The following is a 20,563-nucleotide window of genomic DNA, read 5'->3' on the forward strand; positions in this document are numbered from 1 at the left end:
TTCTGGGATTCTGTACTTTTTCCCAAAGGTTTGTAATAGCGCCACCTGCTGTAAAACAGTACAAACACTGATTGCCGTAAAAACTCGTCTTTGGCGGGGAAGTGTTTTTTTAAAATGACGAGATAACTCGCAGTAGACACATTACAGTTTCAATTGAATCAAACTTGCACAAAAGAGACAGAGATCTGGGTTTACCTGATGACAGCTGGTCCTTTGCCCAGGTCGTATCTGAACTCAAGGATACCGTCATTCAGAGACAGAGAGATGAAATCTCCTTTGCCATCCGTCTTCTGACCGTTGTAAAAGATCATGCCTTTGGAGTCATTGGCCAGCAGGACAACAGTCATGCTGAATTTTTGTCTGCGGACAAATAATACAAATATATATTAACATATTAGTGCATAACAACAACAGGTTATGTTACGTTCCTATAGCTCATGGATTTTATTCTATTGGAAAACATTAGAGGAACTGATGAAATGTTTAATTCCAAAGACAGAAACGTAGTCATACCTCAGATCCTGGCCATAAAGATGAAGACCCTTGAGCTCCAAGAACGACTCACCGGTAAAGTAAGGAATGAAAGCTCCAACTTTGTCTGATACTGAAAAACAAATTTCCTGTTATTAATACCAGACCATATACCGTATACTGTACTGTAGTACAAAGCCATAAACACACTAAAAGCTCATTAGCTTCAGTGGCATCTTCACTTTTGTGCAGGGCAACAACACTTGCAGACACAACAAGGAAGGAAGCATTGCGTGGAGTGTGACAGAGGAGAAGACTCTTTTGCAGTCAAGTCGTTTGGACTTGGCACCATACAATATTACATTACTATCACGGTTTAATACTGCAGGGATGGTATACTGTAAAGCATTTGATGGTTGACCTCCCTATAAAGAGTGTTAACAAACTGATGAAAAGATTTCTTAAATTATTTTGGTATTGGTACTGGTACAGAAATGACACAACTGAACTTTTAAAGCTAGCCAACAATCTGTAACTGTTTGTAAAAAGAGAACAGATCAATACATGAGCAAATCCATCAACAATCAGTGTTCCAAACTATCTCCTTAACACCCATTCACCAAGTAATAAATAATAATAATTGATAGCTGGATGGTACAACATCCCAAGAAATTGAGTTATATAATTTTTTAATAACCTACAATTTTACATTTCAACAGAAATGGTGATAGAAGAAAGAGTTATAGACACCTTAAACCAATAAATCAAAATATGAAAATTAATATACATAATATAACATAATATTTGACAATTTTTTAATTGTTTTTATTAATCATGATAATCGTTTTCCAATTTCTAAATGACTAAATAATGGAAAAACTTTTCTGCTGTGCTTAATAGGGCATATTTACTCAAATAAGGTATAAGAGGCTGAATAAATCACACAGGCTGCAACCCTCTTCAGCTGTGATTTATTTACCAATAAAGCACAGCAACTGACCAATCAGAATCAAGGACCGGAACTAACCGTATTACAATACACCTTAAAGTCATTTGTATTAGGCCTTGACAAAAATGTCCTTCTGTCCGCAACATGTTCTGTGTTTTATCTCCTGGCCTACTCCAGCAGGGACCGCTTACCTGTTACCACGACTGATTGTGTCATTTCAGATGAGCGAAACAGTTCTGGACAGTCTCTTATCTGGGAGAGAGCCACACTCCCTGGACACTTTCCCTGAATGACTCGCCATTAATCATGATGTGCAGCTGACTGATAGAATTACTCATCTCATTGATTTAAGCGATAAGAAAAAACACGCCGTCTGATGGATGCTCTCAACTCATTGATTCTGGTTCACCTCAATTTATTTTAATCACTTTCTAATGGAGACGTTCTTAGTGGAAAAGGTGACTCTATAGCCCTTTGCGTTTGACAGTTCTGGGTTGAAAAGGTGTGTGTGTGTAAGAGAGAGTCTTCCAAAAGCTTTCATTTGGTCTCCTCTTTTCTAATGCTGGTAGGCTAAAACATCTGTAGGAATTTTAATGAGGTGAGGGAGGGAAACGCTACAGAGCGAATGTGCTAATGAATGCTTCCAAATGGCAGCAGAACGGAGTATCTCCTGTCTGGTTAGGGTCCAGCTCCCCACGGATGCCGCACTTCTGAAATGTGCATAAAGAATTCCAACCTCAACCTACCATGCGTTTGATCTTTTAATTCAGGGTGGAAACCCAGACAGAAGCTGAAACGCTAGTCAGCTCCCTGCTGCCTACATATACATCTGCCTTATTTTCTTTAGACAGCTGTGAAACTGTCAAATTGTGGAAATACGGGTAATTCTTCTCACCCTCAACTTTGAATTTATATTAAACATGCTGCAATGCATTCTGGGATTGCCTTCGCTACAGTAGTGGATTTGGCACAAAGGTGGGGGCTTTGTTTTCCAGAGTAAAACATACTGACAAAAAATTTACCCCTTGAGTCGCTTTTATGTGAAAAATGTGACCATTTGCACATTCAAAATGGATACAATCGATACCGCCTTGTATTTTAGATAAAGGAGCCAGAATTATAAAAATGTAGGCGTCTTGAGATGTATGATGCCGTAAATTGCTCCCTCCATAGGCGGCTCACTAAATTTTAAAACAGGAGCATAAGTGTAAACAGGAAAATAACTGAATATCCCCTTCTGTATGCCAAGAGTCCATTATATTATTATAAGCTTAAGCTTATTTTACAGTAAGGTACCCACAAGAGACTCCACATGAGCTAACCAGAATCTCACTTTTCCAATCGACCGTAACCGTCTCCTTTTCTTCTCCCCTCAATAATAATACCACAGCAAATATCCAAGGCCGGATCGATTTCGATAAAAATCAATAATAAAATTGCTTCTGAGCAGCAACAGTTATTTTGGTCCTTTGGAGCGTCGATAATCTGATATACTATAGTTTTACTGTGATGCGCTGTGGGGCTGTACCTTTTTCACAATGCTTTCCTTCACGGCCCATTGGACATTCACATTTGTAGCCTCCTTCAGGAAGGACCTGGCACCGTGACGACGGATGACATTTATTTGGGTCGCAAGGGTTGTGTGCATCAGCACAGGTTGGACCTGTTAAAAGAAATTGACATTCTTGCAAGTTAAACTGGTCTTTTATAGGCCGGGGACCTCCAGAAAAATGAGCACTGACATGATGTTACGTAATTGAGTTAGAGTTGTTTTTTAAAGCCACAAAGAATGTACCATATTTAATGCATTTGTATAGGCTACTACATGCGATGATGATCACATTGCAAAGCCATTCAAATAACTATACAATTTTATCATATATTAAATATTAAGCTTAAGTTGCTTTAGTTTAAATATTGCTTATTATCACACTTTTTCCTTTTTAACAAAACGTGACATCAAAAAATGATGGACCCCATATTAATGGCACAGACCACAATGTGTCAAGGACCGCCCTTGTGAAAGACCCCAAGAAACACAGGTCACTTCAGACTAAAAGTGCTTTTGGCTACAGCATTCGCATCTTCACATTGAGCATAGTAGGAGATCACGCCACGGGCGGCATCCAATGCATGCCGTAATGAAAGCACCCGCTGTGATCTGAGATCTTCTAGGTGTCTCGCTCTTGCTTTCAAACTATAAGGCTGTTTTATCACCGAGACAGCGTGTCAACCCTCAAATTTACAATCCTGCACTTTAAACATTAAAGGTTATCCCACATATTTATCCCTCTAGCCAATTTCTTTGTGTACACTTCTACTTCAAAGGGTCTTCATTTTCCTACACACCTAATACCAATCGTACTGCAACGCTGTAATAAAGTGGAAGATATTGAACTGTATTATTATAAAGGTTGTTCAATAAAGGCTTGCGAGGCAGAACAACAGTGCAATTTACTGCGGGCAATATTTCAAGTGTCTGGAGCAACACTGCAAAATGGGAATGGGAAAAAAATCCACTTGGAAGTGAACAAAGAGAATATTGCTACTCTTGCTCTGTGGCTGGTTTCTGCCGTTACTTCTATAAGAGAGCAAAGATGCTGGTGAAAGAAGCTGTCAGAAACGGGTCATATGAAAACCGCAAGTATCTGCTATGATGAAAGAAACACCTAACAAAAAATTCTACAGGAGAGGTATTGCGATGCAATAAATATCACAATACACATATCAAAATTTGATATATTGTGAAAACCCAATAGCAAAACAAGATCAGTTTGCCAAACACAAGGGACTGAATCTGCAGGACTAGTTCAGATATTTCTTGTTTTATTCCTGTCCTGCACAGATTACTGTGAGCAAACTGTGGGACATGACTTAGATTTGTAGGTAAATAAACAAAAAAGATTTAAAACAGTTCATTTTTATTTGCAATATTGTGGGAAGAGGAGATGCAATATATCAATATATGACTGCATAACCAAAGCCCTACTGATAATAAATATTTATTAGTTTTGCGATTTTTGGATTGAAAACTGAGACTTCCTGCTTGGCACATTCAGGCAAGGTATAGCTTTATTTTAGTATTGTCCCTGTGTTTATTCTCGCTGCCCTCGTGTAGCCGGGTAAACATTCGTCGGTCCTAGCACACACATAAAGCTAAAAATTGAATAGAAACACCCAATCTTCCCTGCATGAACTCTCATCAGTATAGTCAAGTCCAGATAAACAGAACTAGAATAGCCAGTCACGTCTATGTCATTTCACATTAAAAGGGGGTCATTTCTGTATCTTAAGCATGAAATTTAAGGTCTGAGATGCGTGGCCATAAAACACTGGCATAACCATCATTATTTTTGCAGGACTTTCAGGTGCTACTAGTGGTGCAAAAATGACACAGTTCAACTTCAATGTTAAACAATAAAGGATGCGCCTACCGGAGAATCCACTGAGACATATGCAGTGGAACATCTCAGCTTCTTTGACCTGACATGAGGCTCCGTTCTTGCAGTGGTTCGGCAAACATGGATTGTTGCCACACTCGCCGACACCTGAGCCGTACAGAACGTGGTCTTTGTTCTCCTGAAGGTTATAGGAATCGTTGTTGACGTCTAGCGTGCGCACGCATCCAACCAGGCCTGTGGTGACGGACGTCCTTTCCTTTACACTGCAAGAACACAAAAATCTGTTTGTCAGTACTTTTTACTAAACGTTCAATGCCATTAACACTATCTTCGTTAGCCCGTTTCCTGGCTATAGGGATACCAGCTAGACCAGACCAGACCAACAAACCAGCTTTGAATGCTTTACAGTAAGATGCCTTTTTCAGTGGTGTTCTAAAAACGCAAAGACTTTCTTCTTGATTGAGATAATAAACAGTTTTCTTGACCGAGCACAGTTAGACAAACATTAAATTGAATCCACGAGAGCTTGAGAGGTGTTTCACAACATCTCTGATTGACGCTTATTTGATTTGGCTACTTTAGCTCAATCATATTAAGTCACATTAGTTTCTCTGGAAGCTTTCTGCCTCCATGCAAAGAAGATATCCAGCAGCGCCCGGGTCAAGTTATTACTCTCCATATTGTTGATATTGGCTCGAGTGTTTTCGATGTGTGAAGAGTCTTACTCTAACATCATATCTTCAGGCACTCCTCCAATAAAAAGGTCCGTGTCCAGGTTGAGTCCGTCTGTACCCGGGGGACTCTGTCCTTCGACATTCGTCTCAGTATCCACACTGAGCATGGCATTACGTCTGTTTCGGACCACCACTAGTTGATGCCAGTGACCAGCTTGTACAGGGACTGTGCTGACAATTGAAGCTGTCCCAGAACCTGTGTTAAACCTGTATGCACAAAAGAGAAAAAGGTGCCACGAGGTATCAACGATTTTATCAAGAAATTGTATTTTCTTTTAAAAAACGTGTACGTACCTCAGCTCCACCTTTCCGTCAACCAGTGCCAGAGACAGGAAGTCCTTTTTGCCATTCTGCCCATTGTAGAGCAAAATTCCTGTCATCTCTGATGCCCTGAAATCCATGGCAATACGGACAGTATGGTATGCCTTCATGGTTTGGAACGCCAGGTAAGACTTGCCACCAAAGGATGGTGTGAAATACGTTACAACTGAGTATGACGGAGAGATGGAAAACAAAAAGAGATTATCGGAGATTGTCTAGTACCAATCGAGAACTAAATTCTACTGAAGCGTGTAACTGATGAGATTGCTAGTATCACACTTTTCTGTTCATGCAGTGTTTGTTAAAAGCCCCAGGGTTAAAAAATATAGTGTTAAAACAACAAACACTTCTTTAAGAAATTGTATATTCTCCCAGGGCTTTTCATGGCTGACATTTCCATTCCAGACAGAGAATCCGTACGCTCTCTTTCTCTCTTCTTGGCTGTCTCTCACCCTTTCCTCTGGAGAATGGCAGTCTGATGAAGCCTTCTCTCTTCATCACTCTTTAATGGGCCGATTGATCAGAGGAAGTGTTGGAGGACGCTTACAAGCCTTTAATTAGTGGCTTCTTTCACCTCACAGTGGTTTGATACCAGCTAAAGTTCATGGATGTAATTAGTGTCAATTATAACCTGACACAGCTGCAAAAGGTGGTTTCATATCCCAATACCACCGGCAGAGAGAATGAAGTGAGCTCAAATTTCCTCAGTTCCACAGCAGGACTGCAATTTGGTATGGAAAGTCTGTCAAGTCTAATTTGAGTCATTTTTTAATTTCGAATTCGGATAAACGCCTAAATAATGAAAATTCAATTATTCTCATTTAGAAAGTGTAATACATGTTATAACATAATCGAATAATTGAAGTATGCTTCTGTTGTGACGGCAAGGTTTGGGGGTGAGCTCAAATAAAGAATGTCCAGGTCATATTTCACAACAAAATCAAAAGAAAAACAATATTTTGCATAGAGAAAAAGATTGTAAGAAATAGAATGGATGGAAAAAACTTTATAATTTACCATATATTTACTGTGCTTTCGTAACATAGTATAGTATTTTGTTCTATTATATTTTTCATAATAAATAAATAATTTCCCTTACATTGTCATTACAGTAATGCTCATTCTTGCAATGCATAAAAAGGTATACTATTTCTTGCAAAGCGTTAAAAAAATTGCTTTATGGGAAAACAATGACTGTTTTACAATAATGAGAAATCATTATTGAGAAAACAGAATAACACAAAAGACTCCAAAGTCGACCAGAACTATCACAAAAAATTGTGTTAACAAAAAATGTCTTGGTCTTCAAAGGCTCTTATTAATTTTGTATCTTTCTTAAAAATACGAGTAAAACCTCATTCAGTCAGCTGTCTCTTTAATCTACAGACATATTTATGTTTGAACCGTGCTGTGTAGTTCTCCTCACCGTTCTCGCAAACAGTTCCTCCTCTCCCAGCAGGACAGATGCAGGTGAAGTCATTGCCCTCCTCCTGGCAGGTACCACCATGACGGCAAGGCTGAGAGTCACAGGGTCTGGTCGCGTGTACCACTGGCCTGGTCCTCATAGAGAATGTTGAGGTGGGGGGATGAGAAGGAGTAGTGGTGGCCGGTGCAGCTGTGGTGGTCCTGCGGGTGAAGAAGTGTCGTCTGGTGGTGGGCCGGAGCGTGGTGAAGGCAGAAGTGGGGGGCAACGTTGTGGCAGCTGGAGTTGTGACAGATGCAACAGTGGTGGTCGTTGTGGTGGTGAAGAATGGAACGACCGAAAGACCTAGTGTAGAGAAAGGGGGACACAGATTATTCAATGGGTTGGACCATTTATCTTTGAAAACGCATCCCTTGAAAAAAAAAAAATTACATTGTATGTAAATAAATATTTTTTGAGTGAAATTACATCATTAACAAGACATCATGAAAAACAAACTCAACAAACAAAAGCAAGAACAACAGACAAAAAAAGCTATTCAGATTTGTATACCATAGTTGGTGATGCGAATGTTCTCTTCCTCTGGTTTCTTCACGACGATCCCAGTGTCTTTAGACACCTTGAGCTGTTTAAGAAGAGAGCCCTCAATATCTTCCACACTGAATCTTGTATCTGCAACAAGAAAACACAATATTAAAAAGAGGCGACTGAAGTGAAAATACCACATACCAGCTCATGAAGCGAGCCCTAACCACCCCCCACCCTCCTCCCGCTTGACATAACATATTGCAAATATATACAGAAAAGCCAGTTTTTAATAGGCCCCAGGGAGAAGCGGTTCTTGAACCGCCATGCATTTCAGGGACGCTGGGATGAAACACTCTAATAACACATCCACAGATTGCCCTGTTACTGGGCACCGCAGACTGCGTTTATGACAGCCGCTTGTGCTAGAATTGTGCTCTTGTGTTACTGAAGAGGACCAATAGAAAGAGAACAGCATAGGAGATTTTTATCAGCTGCTGAGATGCCTGGAGGGTCTTAAAAGCACAAGAAAAGATGGAGGCTGAAATAAAGCAGCTTTCTCAAAAACCCTGGCCGATAAATTACCTCACTAAAGAGGCCGTGCACTCTGACTCCTGCAGACTGCACAAAACACCACAGATGTATATTGAACAAAACCGCCTCATTCTGACGAATTTTCAAACGTACAGTACTACAAGGGAGTTTTACGCGCTTTATGTTTCTTGCCGCGGGCGTGTTTCTAACGGCACGAAGACTGAGAGAATTTTGATGTAGTCGGACTTTGTGTGCGAGAAATTTGGAAATAAATTAGAGGCAGTTTGAAGTAAGAAATGAATAAGTAATAAGAGCACATTGCAAAGAAAGACAGCATGCGTGACTAAGGAGGAAGGATAATTAAGAATTTTTTTAGGAGTTACTTTACCTGGACCAAAGTGGGCCTCTACGAAGGCTATTATGGAGTTGCTGGGGGCCAGATTCTTCACCCGGACACTTTGGAAATCTTTCTGCACGTCAGACTTACGGAACAGCTCGTTCAGCTGGGGAGAGAACGTGAATGTAAGACAAGAGAAACAATGGTAGAAAAAAGAGGCCCAAAGTCCCACAATGCAACATGTGAAACTGGTAATAAGCTCGGTGTGTTGATCTAGTTCTTGTTAACACCAAATTCCTCCACAGGATGAGAAACTGTGTCACTGGAGAAAAAAACGCAGCTGAACCCCATTGGGTCTCTGTGCACAAATTGACATTTAACTACAGCGCAGAAGTAATTATACGTACATGTTTGGAAGGCAGCATAAATGTCAGCTCACCGCGAAGCCGGTTTAGAATCCGTTCAGCTTCCATACAGTATTTGGAGGAGCCTTCTGTTGCCAATTTGGTGCAAAAGCCACCAAAAATAAATATTTATAGATTGTTTTACAGTGCTCAAAGGCTTACAACTGCACTATTCATTCATCAATAGTCACCCCATTGGTCAGGACTAGACCAAAACAAATAGTTTCTCATTAGATAACAAACAAATCCATAGTTCCAGTGCCTTCCATTGTGATTCCAATGCAACTAGCAATAGAAATCTTTCGGTTTAAAGTCAACTTTCGTCTAAATAAATATGGTGGTTTGCAATTAAATGCAACCTAAAGTGGTTCCGGAATTCAGTTTACTTTATAAACTATGTGACATTCAAGGGCAGAATCATCTGAAATCGACGACAACACAATATTAAACCAGCGTGCAGTAAAACGGTTAGTGCAAATAGTGCCACATCCGTTTCTGTGAAACATCAAAAAGACAATTAAAATGGAATGAGATTTAGTTGATCCACAATTTATTGAATTCTACATTTACAGCAAATTTCATTATCAGCAACTAAGCAGCTGTCTTGCTGCTGTAAATTGTCAAAAACGATTTTAACTTTAGTGCTTTCTTTTGAGTATTTTGCAGTTTCTGATAAAGCATAGTATGAATTTAATAAAGTATGCTAAAGCTAAATATTACTAAAAATAGCCATTTTAAATAGCCTGCACTGTGGAGCCTTTCAAGGGCCCCCTTTACATCATCTTGTGGCTCCCTTCTCCACTCATGAGAAAAAATCATGCACACATTATTGGCTTTCACCTCTGGGCTGACACCCCCATGAGCTTATTTTACATTTGGACCATGCTGGGAAGAAAAAGAGAGGAGACGCATACTCCATAAACCTCAGAGGAGAGCCCCCGCCCCCCAAAAAAACAGGCTGCCGGCAGCCGGAGAGACACAGTGACCCAGAAACTGCCCCCCTATCCTCAGTTGCTGCATATAGACAGTCCAGCAGACAGGACTTGAAATGAAGTGAGGGAACAGACAGGGCGGAGATTCTCGATTGGGCGGCTATCTCTCGGCTCAGTTGAGCCCGAGGGCATCGCGAGAAGGGGAGAATCGTGATTAGAACGTGCTCAAGGCCAATGAAACCATTTCAACCACTGGCTCTGTGCTGCCCGTGGCCTCGTTTGAGATCTGGACCTCACTGTGAGACGGCGAGGTATGAGGGATTAACTTTTGGTTAGGTGGAGCGCTCACACAGAGAGGCCGATTACATCCTCGCTTAATGCCCGTCTGGAATCTCGGTCACAGCGCTGGCTAACATTAGTGTGATAAGTAGAACTCATTATCGTGCTGCCCCTCATTTCAGACACGCCCAAAATGGGTTAACAAGCCGGGAATAAATTGTCAGCTCCTTCAGCATGAGCCGGCAGGTACTTTGTAGTGTAAGATGAAGAATAAAAAAACTGTAAAGGAACTATGTTTAGTATTTCGACAACAGGACTGGATTACAGGTTTCGGTTGATCACAACTCTCAAAGAGATGTCTTCATTTCTGCGGTGCTTGTCCAGAGGATGACAGATCATCAGATATTTTCAGTGTTTTATTTTTAGAACTCACAAAGAATCAAGCAAGGAAACAAGAACAACTACAGATATTACCATGACTTCTCCGTGACTTCATCAATTTATTTATATTCATGACTTTACCAAGCATGGATGTCACAAGTTTTCCGAGACTTTGAACAGCTGCATGCGTCAATCTCACATATATCTTTTCGTTTATATTTTTTTCCTTATAACAGAAACTCAAGACTAAACCTAAAATAAAAACATGAACTCAATCTGAACCTCTCTATAAATCCAAAAGCGCACAGAACTCGAGTCCTAAGACCTGCAGAGATGAATACAAATGTACTGCTATTAGCCATGCGATGACTGCACGATTCCACTGCGACATTACTCACAGCGCTCTCGATGCTCCTGGCCGTCTCGCCAAACAGCTCTGACTTGGGGTCCTCCATCTCGGGTGTGTAGAAGACCTCCTGACCCTCTACCTTGTCCAGATGCAGGAAGCCACTGAAACGCATGGTGGCTGTGTGGGGGCAAGGCAGGGAAGCAAACACGATTATATCAAAGAATTTTGAACCAAACACACACAGGGTCTCACGCACTCTCAGATTCACACGCTTGTGGTTGGTGCAGTCTGTAAGTTAGAGGTGGGGTAAAAGAGGTTAGGTGTGGATTTGGCTGCAGTGGAGGTGGAAGTATAGGGAAGTATGTGAGAGTATGGATAGACAGGTGAAAAGGGAGGAATGGGCTGGAGTTTACCAGACCGAGACTCTTCCCAAAAGTTGGCATGGAGGGCTAAGTGAAGAAAGATCGGTTAGACAAACACTTAACAGGACAAACACATACATCATTGATATTACAAGACCATTTTAGATCTGAACTGGTTGGAGGGACTCTAAATGAATTTAAGGACCAACGCGAGCACTATCTACAGCATTTGTGGGATGTTCATTAAAACAAATCAGTTACAGTAATGCACTTGTGAGGGAAATAAACTGAGCCAGGATGGTTTAAAAGTATAAAATTAAAGCTTGTTTCTTTTTAAATGCACTTGCATGAATTATTCAGTAAAATCTGTTTGTTCTGTAAGCTGTATAGTTTTCTAAATCTTTCTTTTTGAAGTAAGACTACTTTTCTTGACGGATAAACCTCTGGGTATGAATTTGCTTCATGTAATCATGCGTGTTACAGATTGTTACATCACATCGCTGTGGTTACTGGGTGTACCAGCTCATCGCCATGACAACAGAGTTAAAAGATCCAATGTAACTTTACACAGACAAGGCTAGTTTGCAATCCTCACATTCATCTTATACTAACATGCATAATGTATAACAGTGTGTACTTATATAACTGAAGCTATTTTACATTTATACATTTGGATGATCCAAAGTGACATTCAAGCTGCAAATTTTAGCAGTCCGTCTATTTTCTGGGAGACAATCAAAGACCTTACGCATGCAAACTCAAAGCTCTGCCAATTGACCTATCGTTAAGCCCCTCCCCTCGAAACGTGGATTAGCGAATGGCAGTTGAATATTAGTTTCACGACCTGAATTCTACTTTAGGTGTCAACGCCATTGTGAAAAACACCTTGAGATCTTAAACTCTCAGCGGTTTTATGGGGTTTATGCTACAAAAATGATGTGCCTGGGGTACTTGTAATACTAATTCCAGGTGTCAAGGGAACATGAGGAAAGGAATTTATTTCATCCAATTTCCTAAACCCACACAAAAAAGAGCAAACTGTGGGCACAGTAACCCGATTCAACTCCAATCCCAGTGAAGACAAAAACATTTATTTTCTGGTTCTCATACTTTCACTAAGTTATAGTTTTCTTTTGCTCAAGCAGATTGTTAATGTCATCTTGTGCTTCAGTGTCGTTTCTCTGGCTAAAACTAGTTAAGTGAGTCCATGCTAACGCACCAACCTAAATAGCTAACTGTTCTCACAACATGTACATTCTACGTCATAAACGAAGGTCTATATTTTAGTGTCTCTCCATATTAATTCTCCTCTACGACAGAGTGTGTCCAAAATGTACCAAAAACAACTTCGGACAAGGTTTTCACACTGACAGCTGCCATTGAAAGACATCGCTGGTCCGAGCAAGCAACAGTAACTAAGGGGGGCGGGGCTTACCGATAGGTCAATTGAGCCATAGGAGCCAATACTGTTTTGCTCTAATCACCATTGTGCCACAGATTCTGTCAATCCATCCTAACACTTGAGCTTGATACTTACCCCAACCCAGAACATTCCCCTTTATAGCTGATCTTTCTCATTGACAGTAATAAGCGGGAAAAGTGAGGGTGAATCAAAGGCCCGGTTTAACGTGACGGAGAGAAATAAATAATGAAGAAAAGAGAAGCGCAACTGTAGGAAGGCGGGGAGCGGGCATGATGCTGGGTTCTGTGCACCGTGTAATCAACCGAACAAATTGCCCAAATCAATCATGCCGGCCGGGCTCCAGCTTGGCTGGGACCGGGATAAGCACTTGTATGATTATCATGAAAGATAGCCGTAATTGTCTTCTAATCCCGAGAACGGGTGAGTGACAGAAGCTGGTTAAAACTGCATGATAAGGGTCTTTTCGCCCAGACGCACATCACGTCCTATCTGATGGGATTTTCAAAAAGGAGCAAATGGGGGAATTTGAATGCGAAGAGAGATGGTGGAAATCGGAAACATCTGAGGACAGGAATTTCCCACGGAGAGCAAAGACACGAGGGGAAATCAGGCTTTAGATGTGATTTTTGAATGAAAGTCCTAAATTCTTCGCCACGATGCTGCCATGGTCCATCATTTCTAGCATGTAGTCATTAAAATCGTGCTTATCTATGGTTACAAAGCATCCAGATGGTTTCCTTCGGTACATCATTTTCATTTATGCTGCTTATGTAAATTCATACTTAACTTACATTTCAACTTTTCACCCAGTCGAACTTAAAGCTATAAAATTGTGCATGCCCTCTGACTAGATGTTTTTTAATCCATTAAACCCTCTCTCTTACCCCTTGTCGGAAGCTTCAAACACTTCATGACAACCTGTTTTTACGACCGACTTAAACAGGTTTCCATTAGGAAAGCATCATTCGCTTGATAACATCAGAGGAAACAAACCTCTATAACACAGCAGTCAGGCAGCAGGGGGTAAACTGCACCTCTGGCGGTTTTCAGACGGATGAGGTAAGTTATCCTTCAGTTAGTGCATGACTAGCGTGGAGAGAGCTTAAGATGCCAGCGAAGACTGAATGCACTGGACATAAGCGCCCTCGCCTCCGGCCGCCATGACACATCGCCAATAAACGATAGGGAGTTACGAGACCCGGCTGATGGATATAAGACGCCACCACTTGACCTAGTGTTCCCGTACACAAAACATCTGCCTGCCCCTCAATGCTTGTCATGTATTGATTGGTCTCCATTGTGTGTAATTTGTGCTCTTATAAAACAGATGGGGCCAGTGTGAGGTAATAGAGTTTATGTGTGTGGACACATCTGGTGTTATGCCAGTGAGAACATGTTTGCTAGAAATGATTTATCTTTAGCTGCTATGAGCAAAATTCCTGATTGGCTTCATGAGTTGAATTTGAAGTGATTTGCCAAAACTAGAATGTATTGAACTGCACCTAAACCAAACTTAGCCACATTCATTTTACAGTTACTCTGGGTAAAATTAAAGCTGCAAACTTCCACAAAACTGCCATCTCTGTTTGAAAGATGAAATTGCAGGATACTTTATGCTTTTCTAGTTAAAGTCAAATGAAGTCAAAGTGACAATTTCAGTGAAATTGCACTGAAAACATAACGTATAAATCATTATATAATATTACCGTTGTAAGTAGTCTTCATCAGTGATCTTTTACATCCTAAATAATTAATTTAAAGTACGCTATCAACAGTTATAAACCATTAAGACCTAAACAACACCTGTACAGAAGCACTTCCTGTTTTAATTTTTTAACACAAACGTTTCAATAGCACATTTAGAACTGAATCAAATTATCTTTAGGATTCAAATATCTATGTGAAATAAACAAAAAATGAAACCGGAAGTGATTTTCAACTACTGTTGTTTACCTCTTGCAAAGGATCTACATGAATTTCTTTGAATTCTGCATTCTGTTGGCCACCTCCACTGAAATCCAGAAACTGTTCAGTTTAATACTGAATTCGATTCAATTCGACGCAGAACCTGCTCCCCTGCCTCGGCAGAACAGACAAGAACCTGGCACACTAAATCAACATCCACACGGCTGCTCTGAGATAATAAGAGCTCATAGACTGTAGTTTCCCCAATCATTACTGTCTCTGTCCTCCTCACCACCCTCTAAATCTTTCAGGATAAAGAGAATATCACTGCTGGCGGTTTAGTTATACAGCTGGTCTTACAGTGCGGTGAAGAAACAAACTCATGCTGTTCTTTGCTGTCTAAAATACAACCTCAGAGAGATAATGTTTGCAGGTAACTTACATGGGCAGTTAGTGCCCTCTGAGTTAATGGCGGCTGTTTTCCCATCAGGACAGCAGCCAAAAGCAGTGTTGTCACAGGAAGACCTTTCCTCGGCTGTGGGAAGAGTAGTTGTTGCTACTGTTGTACCTGGAGAGAGAGAGATGGAGATCATTTTTATATAGTCTCAAATGTCACACCGCTTCACCAAAATCTGTAGCCAACCTGCCTGTAAATATTTCTTGGATTTTCAATGCACCTCTAGGTCAAAACTAGTTAAAATTGATATCTCTGTGATTCTGTTACCGCGAAAAACAATTAACAACTCATGTTGCGTCGAATACGAGAGAAAAATTATGGTGTAAATAATTACAGAGGCAGACAGCTGTATGGTTGTCTATTTGACTTGCAGTAAACAATCCGCGAGTAGCTGTGAAATGACTTTTATCTCTTACTTGATGCGTCCCTACTTTTTAAGACTTGTTTACGCAGACGCTAACAATAGGCTCTTAAAAATCTCTCGGCTACGGATGCAACCGCACGCCTGCGAGTATATATTGAAGATTACAACTATCTTCCTCTTGCCAAACAAGACATAAAGCCGTCAGATGTTCAAGGGCACTGTGGGTATGATAGAGGCAGTGCGTGAACGAGATAGTGAGCGGTGGAAAATGACTTTTGGCGGATAGCTGGACAGCATCGCTGGGTAGCTTTGGTGGCGCTCCGTACAAATTTATGTGCACGTTGACTGCCACGCTTCTTCAGAATAGCAGGCTACTGGTTCACTGGAGCAGAAGTCATCAGAAGGTCCCAAGAGACATCTGCTATTGCGATTTCAGACAAGCTTCATGCGTCCTGCATCGAAGAGCGTTTTGTTTCAACAGTGACAAGAGAATAAATCACATAAACAACATATTCAAGACCTGCTGGTTTTTTTTATTTGCTCAGGGAGTTAAATTGTGTGTTTGTTGAGTTAGCATTAGCTGAGTCTGTCTGCTTAGTGTACCTTTGTGGTGAAAGTCATGGAAATTTATTCTTTGGCTTTGAGACAATAATTTCATAAATTGGCGATATTTATTAATCATTAACAATAATTGAAGAAATGTTGCTTTTAGTTCATGTGTTTAAGCTTTAAGCCCAACTGTATTGCCGCCATTTTTCAGGAAATGGAAAAATGTTTAATAATTTTTTATATAAAGTTGAGTAATTAAACAGTATTAAAGTTAACAATTTGTTTTTTAATGCTTTCTATTGTTAAAAAATGACTACTGGTTTATGGAAAACTTTAAAACGCAAACTATGGATATACTAGGTCTCCACGCAACAGAATGTACCAGATATATGTTTTTATATATGGGTACGAAAATGATTGAGGACTCTTATCTAGAAACAGAATCTCAGCTTGTTCTAATTTAAGAATACAGTAGTAGCTGCATTTTAAAGGATTTCTTTCAAATATATAGCAAGTTAAAACAAAAAAAGCCCAATCTCAACTTTGTTTCAATAGAAACTTGGTCGACAAAGGAAAGAAAGCTGGGTTCTTTTTAAAAAAAAATCAGGGTGTTTGAATATTCACTCAATGTTCTTAATTTCAGTTCAGTCTGTGCAAAGTAGCTCCATGGAGAAAATGCAAGAGCTCTTGTATTGTCTCCAAGATAAAAGACATTCAGAGGAGTCTTACTCATAAGGTTAGGCCACATTGAAAACTGAAGCTAGTCATTTTGGTGAATTATTTGAGTGATTCCAAATGAAAATTGCACCCTTAGTGGTTGATGTCAGGTGTCAAAACCCCTCAGATAATAATGGGCTCTGAGATAATGGGGAATGTTAAATTGATACGCCATTACAATTCAAGCTGAGGTCATTTCACATACAAGGTCAGTCCACATAAAGGAGAATTTCATCTTCTCTTGTCATCAGTTCCTCACAATTATGCCTAAACCCCTTACGACTGAAAGAATATGGTGAATGTATTGAATGGTCTGCATTACCAAGTGGCTCATCTCCGCTCGCCTCCACGCCGCTACCCTCCATGTCGTCGTCCCCACTAGGCTCTCCACTGCCCGATTCCTCAAAGGAAAAACGCCTTGAGCCCAGGGATGAAGACGGGGTGTGGGTGGGTTTGTATGGTGTGGAGGGCTCGTGGGTGTAAGGAGAAATGGAGGGCTTTTCATCCTGTAACACCCTCGGAGGTGGCAGTGCCTCCACCACAGAGCTGTCCTGTTCTTCGAGAAAGCTTGGGGCGGTGGTGAAGGTGGTGGTGTGGCCATGGTCCTGGCTGGTGATCTTGACGTAAGCGGAGGGAGGGGGGGTGCGGGGGGTGTTTGGGAAGTGGGTAGGTTTGGCCGTCAGCTCAATGGATTCTGGGAGAAAGCAGGAATGGAATGATGGGTAAGCAAAAATGGAAATGTATTTCTGTAAGCCTCCTCAACGCATTTTTTCCTTTCGACCCCCCACTTGTTTGTCACCTTTCATTTCTACCTTCATCTGCCCACCCCATTCCTCTCTGGCATTTACAAAAAAAGGCCCTGCGAGAACCCAGCATGGTGTGTATATCCTGAGCAACGCTTTGTACGCCTCGCAGATTCATATCAAAATGAGACACATGAATATTGCTAGGAATAATCTCACTATAGCCTCCAAAAAAACCTTCATGGTTCAATCACATCATTTAAGATACATTACACCCGACACCTGAAAAGAGCCCCTTTCACAGCCAAAGAAAAAGATTTAGCCTTTATTTAGCCTTAAACTAATGAACTGTGCTTGGTTGCGGCACTACATTTTTGATTCTTTGCAGGGTTATTTTGAAAGCCAGGCTTTCAGAAAAGCTTAGACTAATCATTAAAAAGAGCCTTGACCAGGAGAGTTTATATACCACTGAATGTGATTTCAATTGCGGAATACGGTTCATCTACGAGAGAACGAGGGTGTGTGCGCTTGTGCATGCAAGGGAGTGCCTGTAGATATGAATTATATATAAATATTCAGATGTTGCTCTCCTGCAGGGATGCTTTAATCACAGACAGCCAGAGCCTCTAGTGATGAATGATTGATATAAATAGGGCAGAAAAGCAGGGTTTAGCTGTGGCTTCAAAGGGAACCTTCACTTCATGCAGGCATCCATCGAAGCTCCAACCACCACAGCTCTGTCAACACACTCGCAATCCTCTCCACTGAAACAGCCTTACCAGAGAGCCCAGCTCTAGAGAACATTTTTCAGTAGGCCTATGGGTTTGTTTTTGAAAACAAACATCTATATAAGGTTGTCACAATATCAGATTTACCTTGCGAGGTTATTGTGGTCAAATGAATTCACTGTAGGGATATTATCGTAATAACCAGAGAAATGCAATTAGCACACAGGCTAATCCCCGAAAAGGCTAATCAATCAAATTCATCTTTAATTTTGTTTTCCTTTACTGCACAATGAACCTCTCCCAAAATCTAGTTTCAAGTTTCAATTTTGATTTATTTATAAAGCACATTTAAAAACAGCGCACACTGACCAAAGAGGAAAATAGAACAGACTAAGAAAGATAAATAAATTAAAAAAAGAGAGCAAGATAGTTCGAAACCATTGCGGGTCCTAGGGCCAAACTTTATAAATGAACTAATATTGATTATTGAGGTTTTTATTATCACGCTTGTTGTCAATAACGGTAAAATGTGACACCTCTATAACACATATAGGCCCGGTTTCACAGAAAAAGGCTCGAGGGCAGTCACAGACTAAAATTAATGCGGTCTTAAATGAAAATAACATTCCTTGAAATATCTTAAGATATGTCAGTGCCATTGTTTTTTCTCTCGATGAACACCAGTAATGTTGACTTAAAAATACTAATTTATCTAATGCCTAGTCCTGGCTTAAGATAAGCTTTGTCTTTGAAACCGGCCATAAAGTTTTGGCTATAACTATTTTGATTGGATGTCAATGTTTTATCAATTATCATTAATCAGCACTTTCAAAGTGATGCCAACAACATCGTTCCTTTGTTGTAATGTAGATCCCACTATTCTTTTAAGCTGAAATTCATTTTTTAAAACTAACTTTATTGTTATCGTTCTTAGCATGAATAAACCTTTAACATGTTAAAGACTTTATAGCCAAATTTAACCTCGCTACAAAGGGGACAAGGGGACCAACTATGGCAACTGGTGATAATACACACCCTCTGCTAAACTTAAGCAATTCCCCTATGTAGATTCTAACAGTGCTTGGTTTGGAACCCGCTAACATGCTAGCGTAGGCTCTTAATTACATGCTAATCATCTTGCATTCAAACAGCGAGTAGCTGACGGGGTGTGAAATGTGATACCTTACAGAAATACTACATCTATCAGGCCGGCTGTCACAGCCTGGGCGAGAGTGGAGGAGAGAGAGAGTAGATACGGTAAGCTTTGTGAAAGAGTACTGCGATGCTATCAGTGTGTGTCACGGCACACGTTTTCTTTTTTCAACCGGCTGCACCTGTCATTCAGGAGCCCAGCCTAGCGTTAGCTCAAGGGAAAGAGAGATCCGGGGCGCAGAGCTCCAGTCGCTCGTCGAGCTCTGAGTTTTGTGACACAAAGGCACACTCGGAAAGAGAGCAACCGGCAGCGGGAGCAGCTGAGTGGAAGCTCGCTTTAATCACGTTTAACGCTCCATTTGCTTTTCAGAGAGGCAAGCTGCACAATTAGGGGATGCAAAAATCATTGTCATTTTCAGCAACCATAGCCATAAAGTCACTTTTTGAAAGGCTGTTATTAAGATGGCTTCCACAAGAGTGTGCGTGTGAGTTTTCTGTCAGGGAAAACGACAGGAATAAATGGATGAGAACCAACTAAATAAGGCGTGTACAAAAATAACGGGAGCTGGAGAGTGGTAAAAGAGATTAAAAGAATGTTTCAAAGTTCAAAACAAGTTAAGCAACATAAACAGCATCTGTGATGCTGATGATTATCGCAGAAAATGATTTCAGGGCGTCCTTCGGCTTGTAAAAACAAGTAGATGTGATTTGATGAGACTCCAGCATCACATGGTCCGTCTGTCTGTGAAATACAGCGAAATGGCCTGTTGCTCATCTTAATCTAAGTTGTTGGGATATGAATATAGATTCAAATGGAAGAGCTGTAATTATTACTACTATCAAGCATGCCTGGTTAAAGGTCCCATGTGTAATTTTATTGAGGATATATTGACAGAAATGCAATATAATACACATAACTATGTCTTTAAATATTTCTACATAATGAAGCATTATGTTTCGTTAGAATGAACGATTTTTTGCTACATACACTACAGGTCCCCTGTTTCTACAGTAGCCCCAAACGGACAAACTGCTCCACAGTGCGTGTTACGTAAATACTCCTTCGGCAAGGAAGCGAAAACGTGATGACATCTGTGTGTCAGCCTTCGTAGTGCTTCAGAAG

The 20,563-nt window shown here is 40.6% G+C and overlaps 1 protein-coding gene across 10 annotated transcripts in view; it reads right to left on the bottom strand.

Annotated features, from left to right (window-relative positions):
• The window catches only part of agrn (agrin), a 201,025-nt gene that overhangs the window by 16,558 nt on the left and 163,904 nt on the right, over positions 1-20,563 (bottom strand). For 9 of the 10 annotated variants that reach the window (XM_056733749.1, XM_056733750.1, XM_056733748.1 and 6 more), the window contains 12 exons: positions 17,140-17,511; positions 15,173-15,298; positions 11,090-11,217; positions 8,747-8,861; positions 7,852-7,971; positions 7,303-7,644; positions 5,850-6,042; positions 5,547-5,762; positions 4,855-5,084; positions 2,949-3,083; positions 514-604; positions 196-360 (listed from right to left, as the gene is read on the bottom strand). In XM_056733749.1, coding sequence (XP_056589727.1) covers positions 196-360; positions 514-604; positions 2,949-3,083; positions 4,855-5,084; positions 5,547-5,762; positions 5,850-6,042; positions 7,303-7,644; positions 7,852-7,971; positions 8,747-8,861; positions 11,090-11,217; positions 15,173-15,298; positions 17,140-17,511 — 2,233 coding nt within the window. The remainder of the gene's footprint in view (positions 1-195; positions 361-513; positions 605-2,948; positions 3,084-4,854; positions 5,085-5,546; positions 5,763-5,849; positions 6,043-7,302; positions 7,645-7,851; positions 7,972-8,746; positions 8,862-11,089; positions 11,218-15,172; positions 15,299-17,139; positions 17,512-20,563) is intronic. The other variant, XM_056733757.1, reaches the window with a different exon arrangement.

The sequence above is a fragment of the Triplophysa dalaica genome, chromosome 20 (assembly GCF_015846415.1).
Source record: "Triplophysa dalaica isolate WHDGS20190420 chromosome 20, ASM1584641v1, whole genome shotgun sequence".
Taxonomy (NCBI): domain Eukaryota; kingdom Metazoa; phylum Chordata; class Actinopteri; order Cypriniformes; family Nemacheilidae; genus Triplophysa; species Triplophysa dalaica.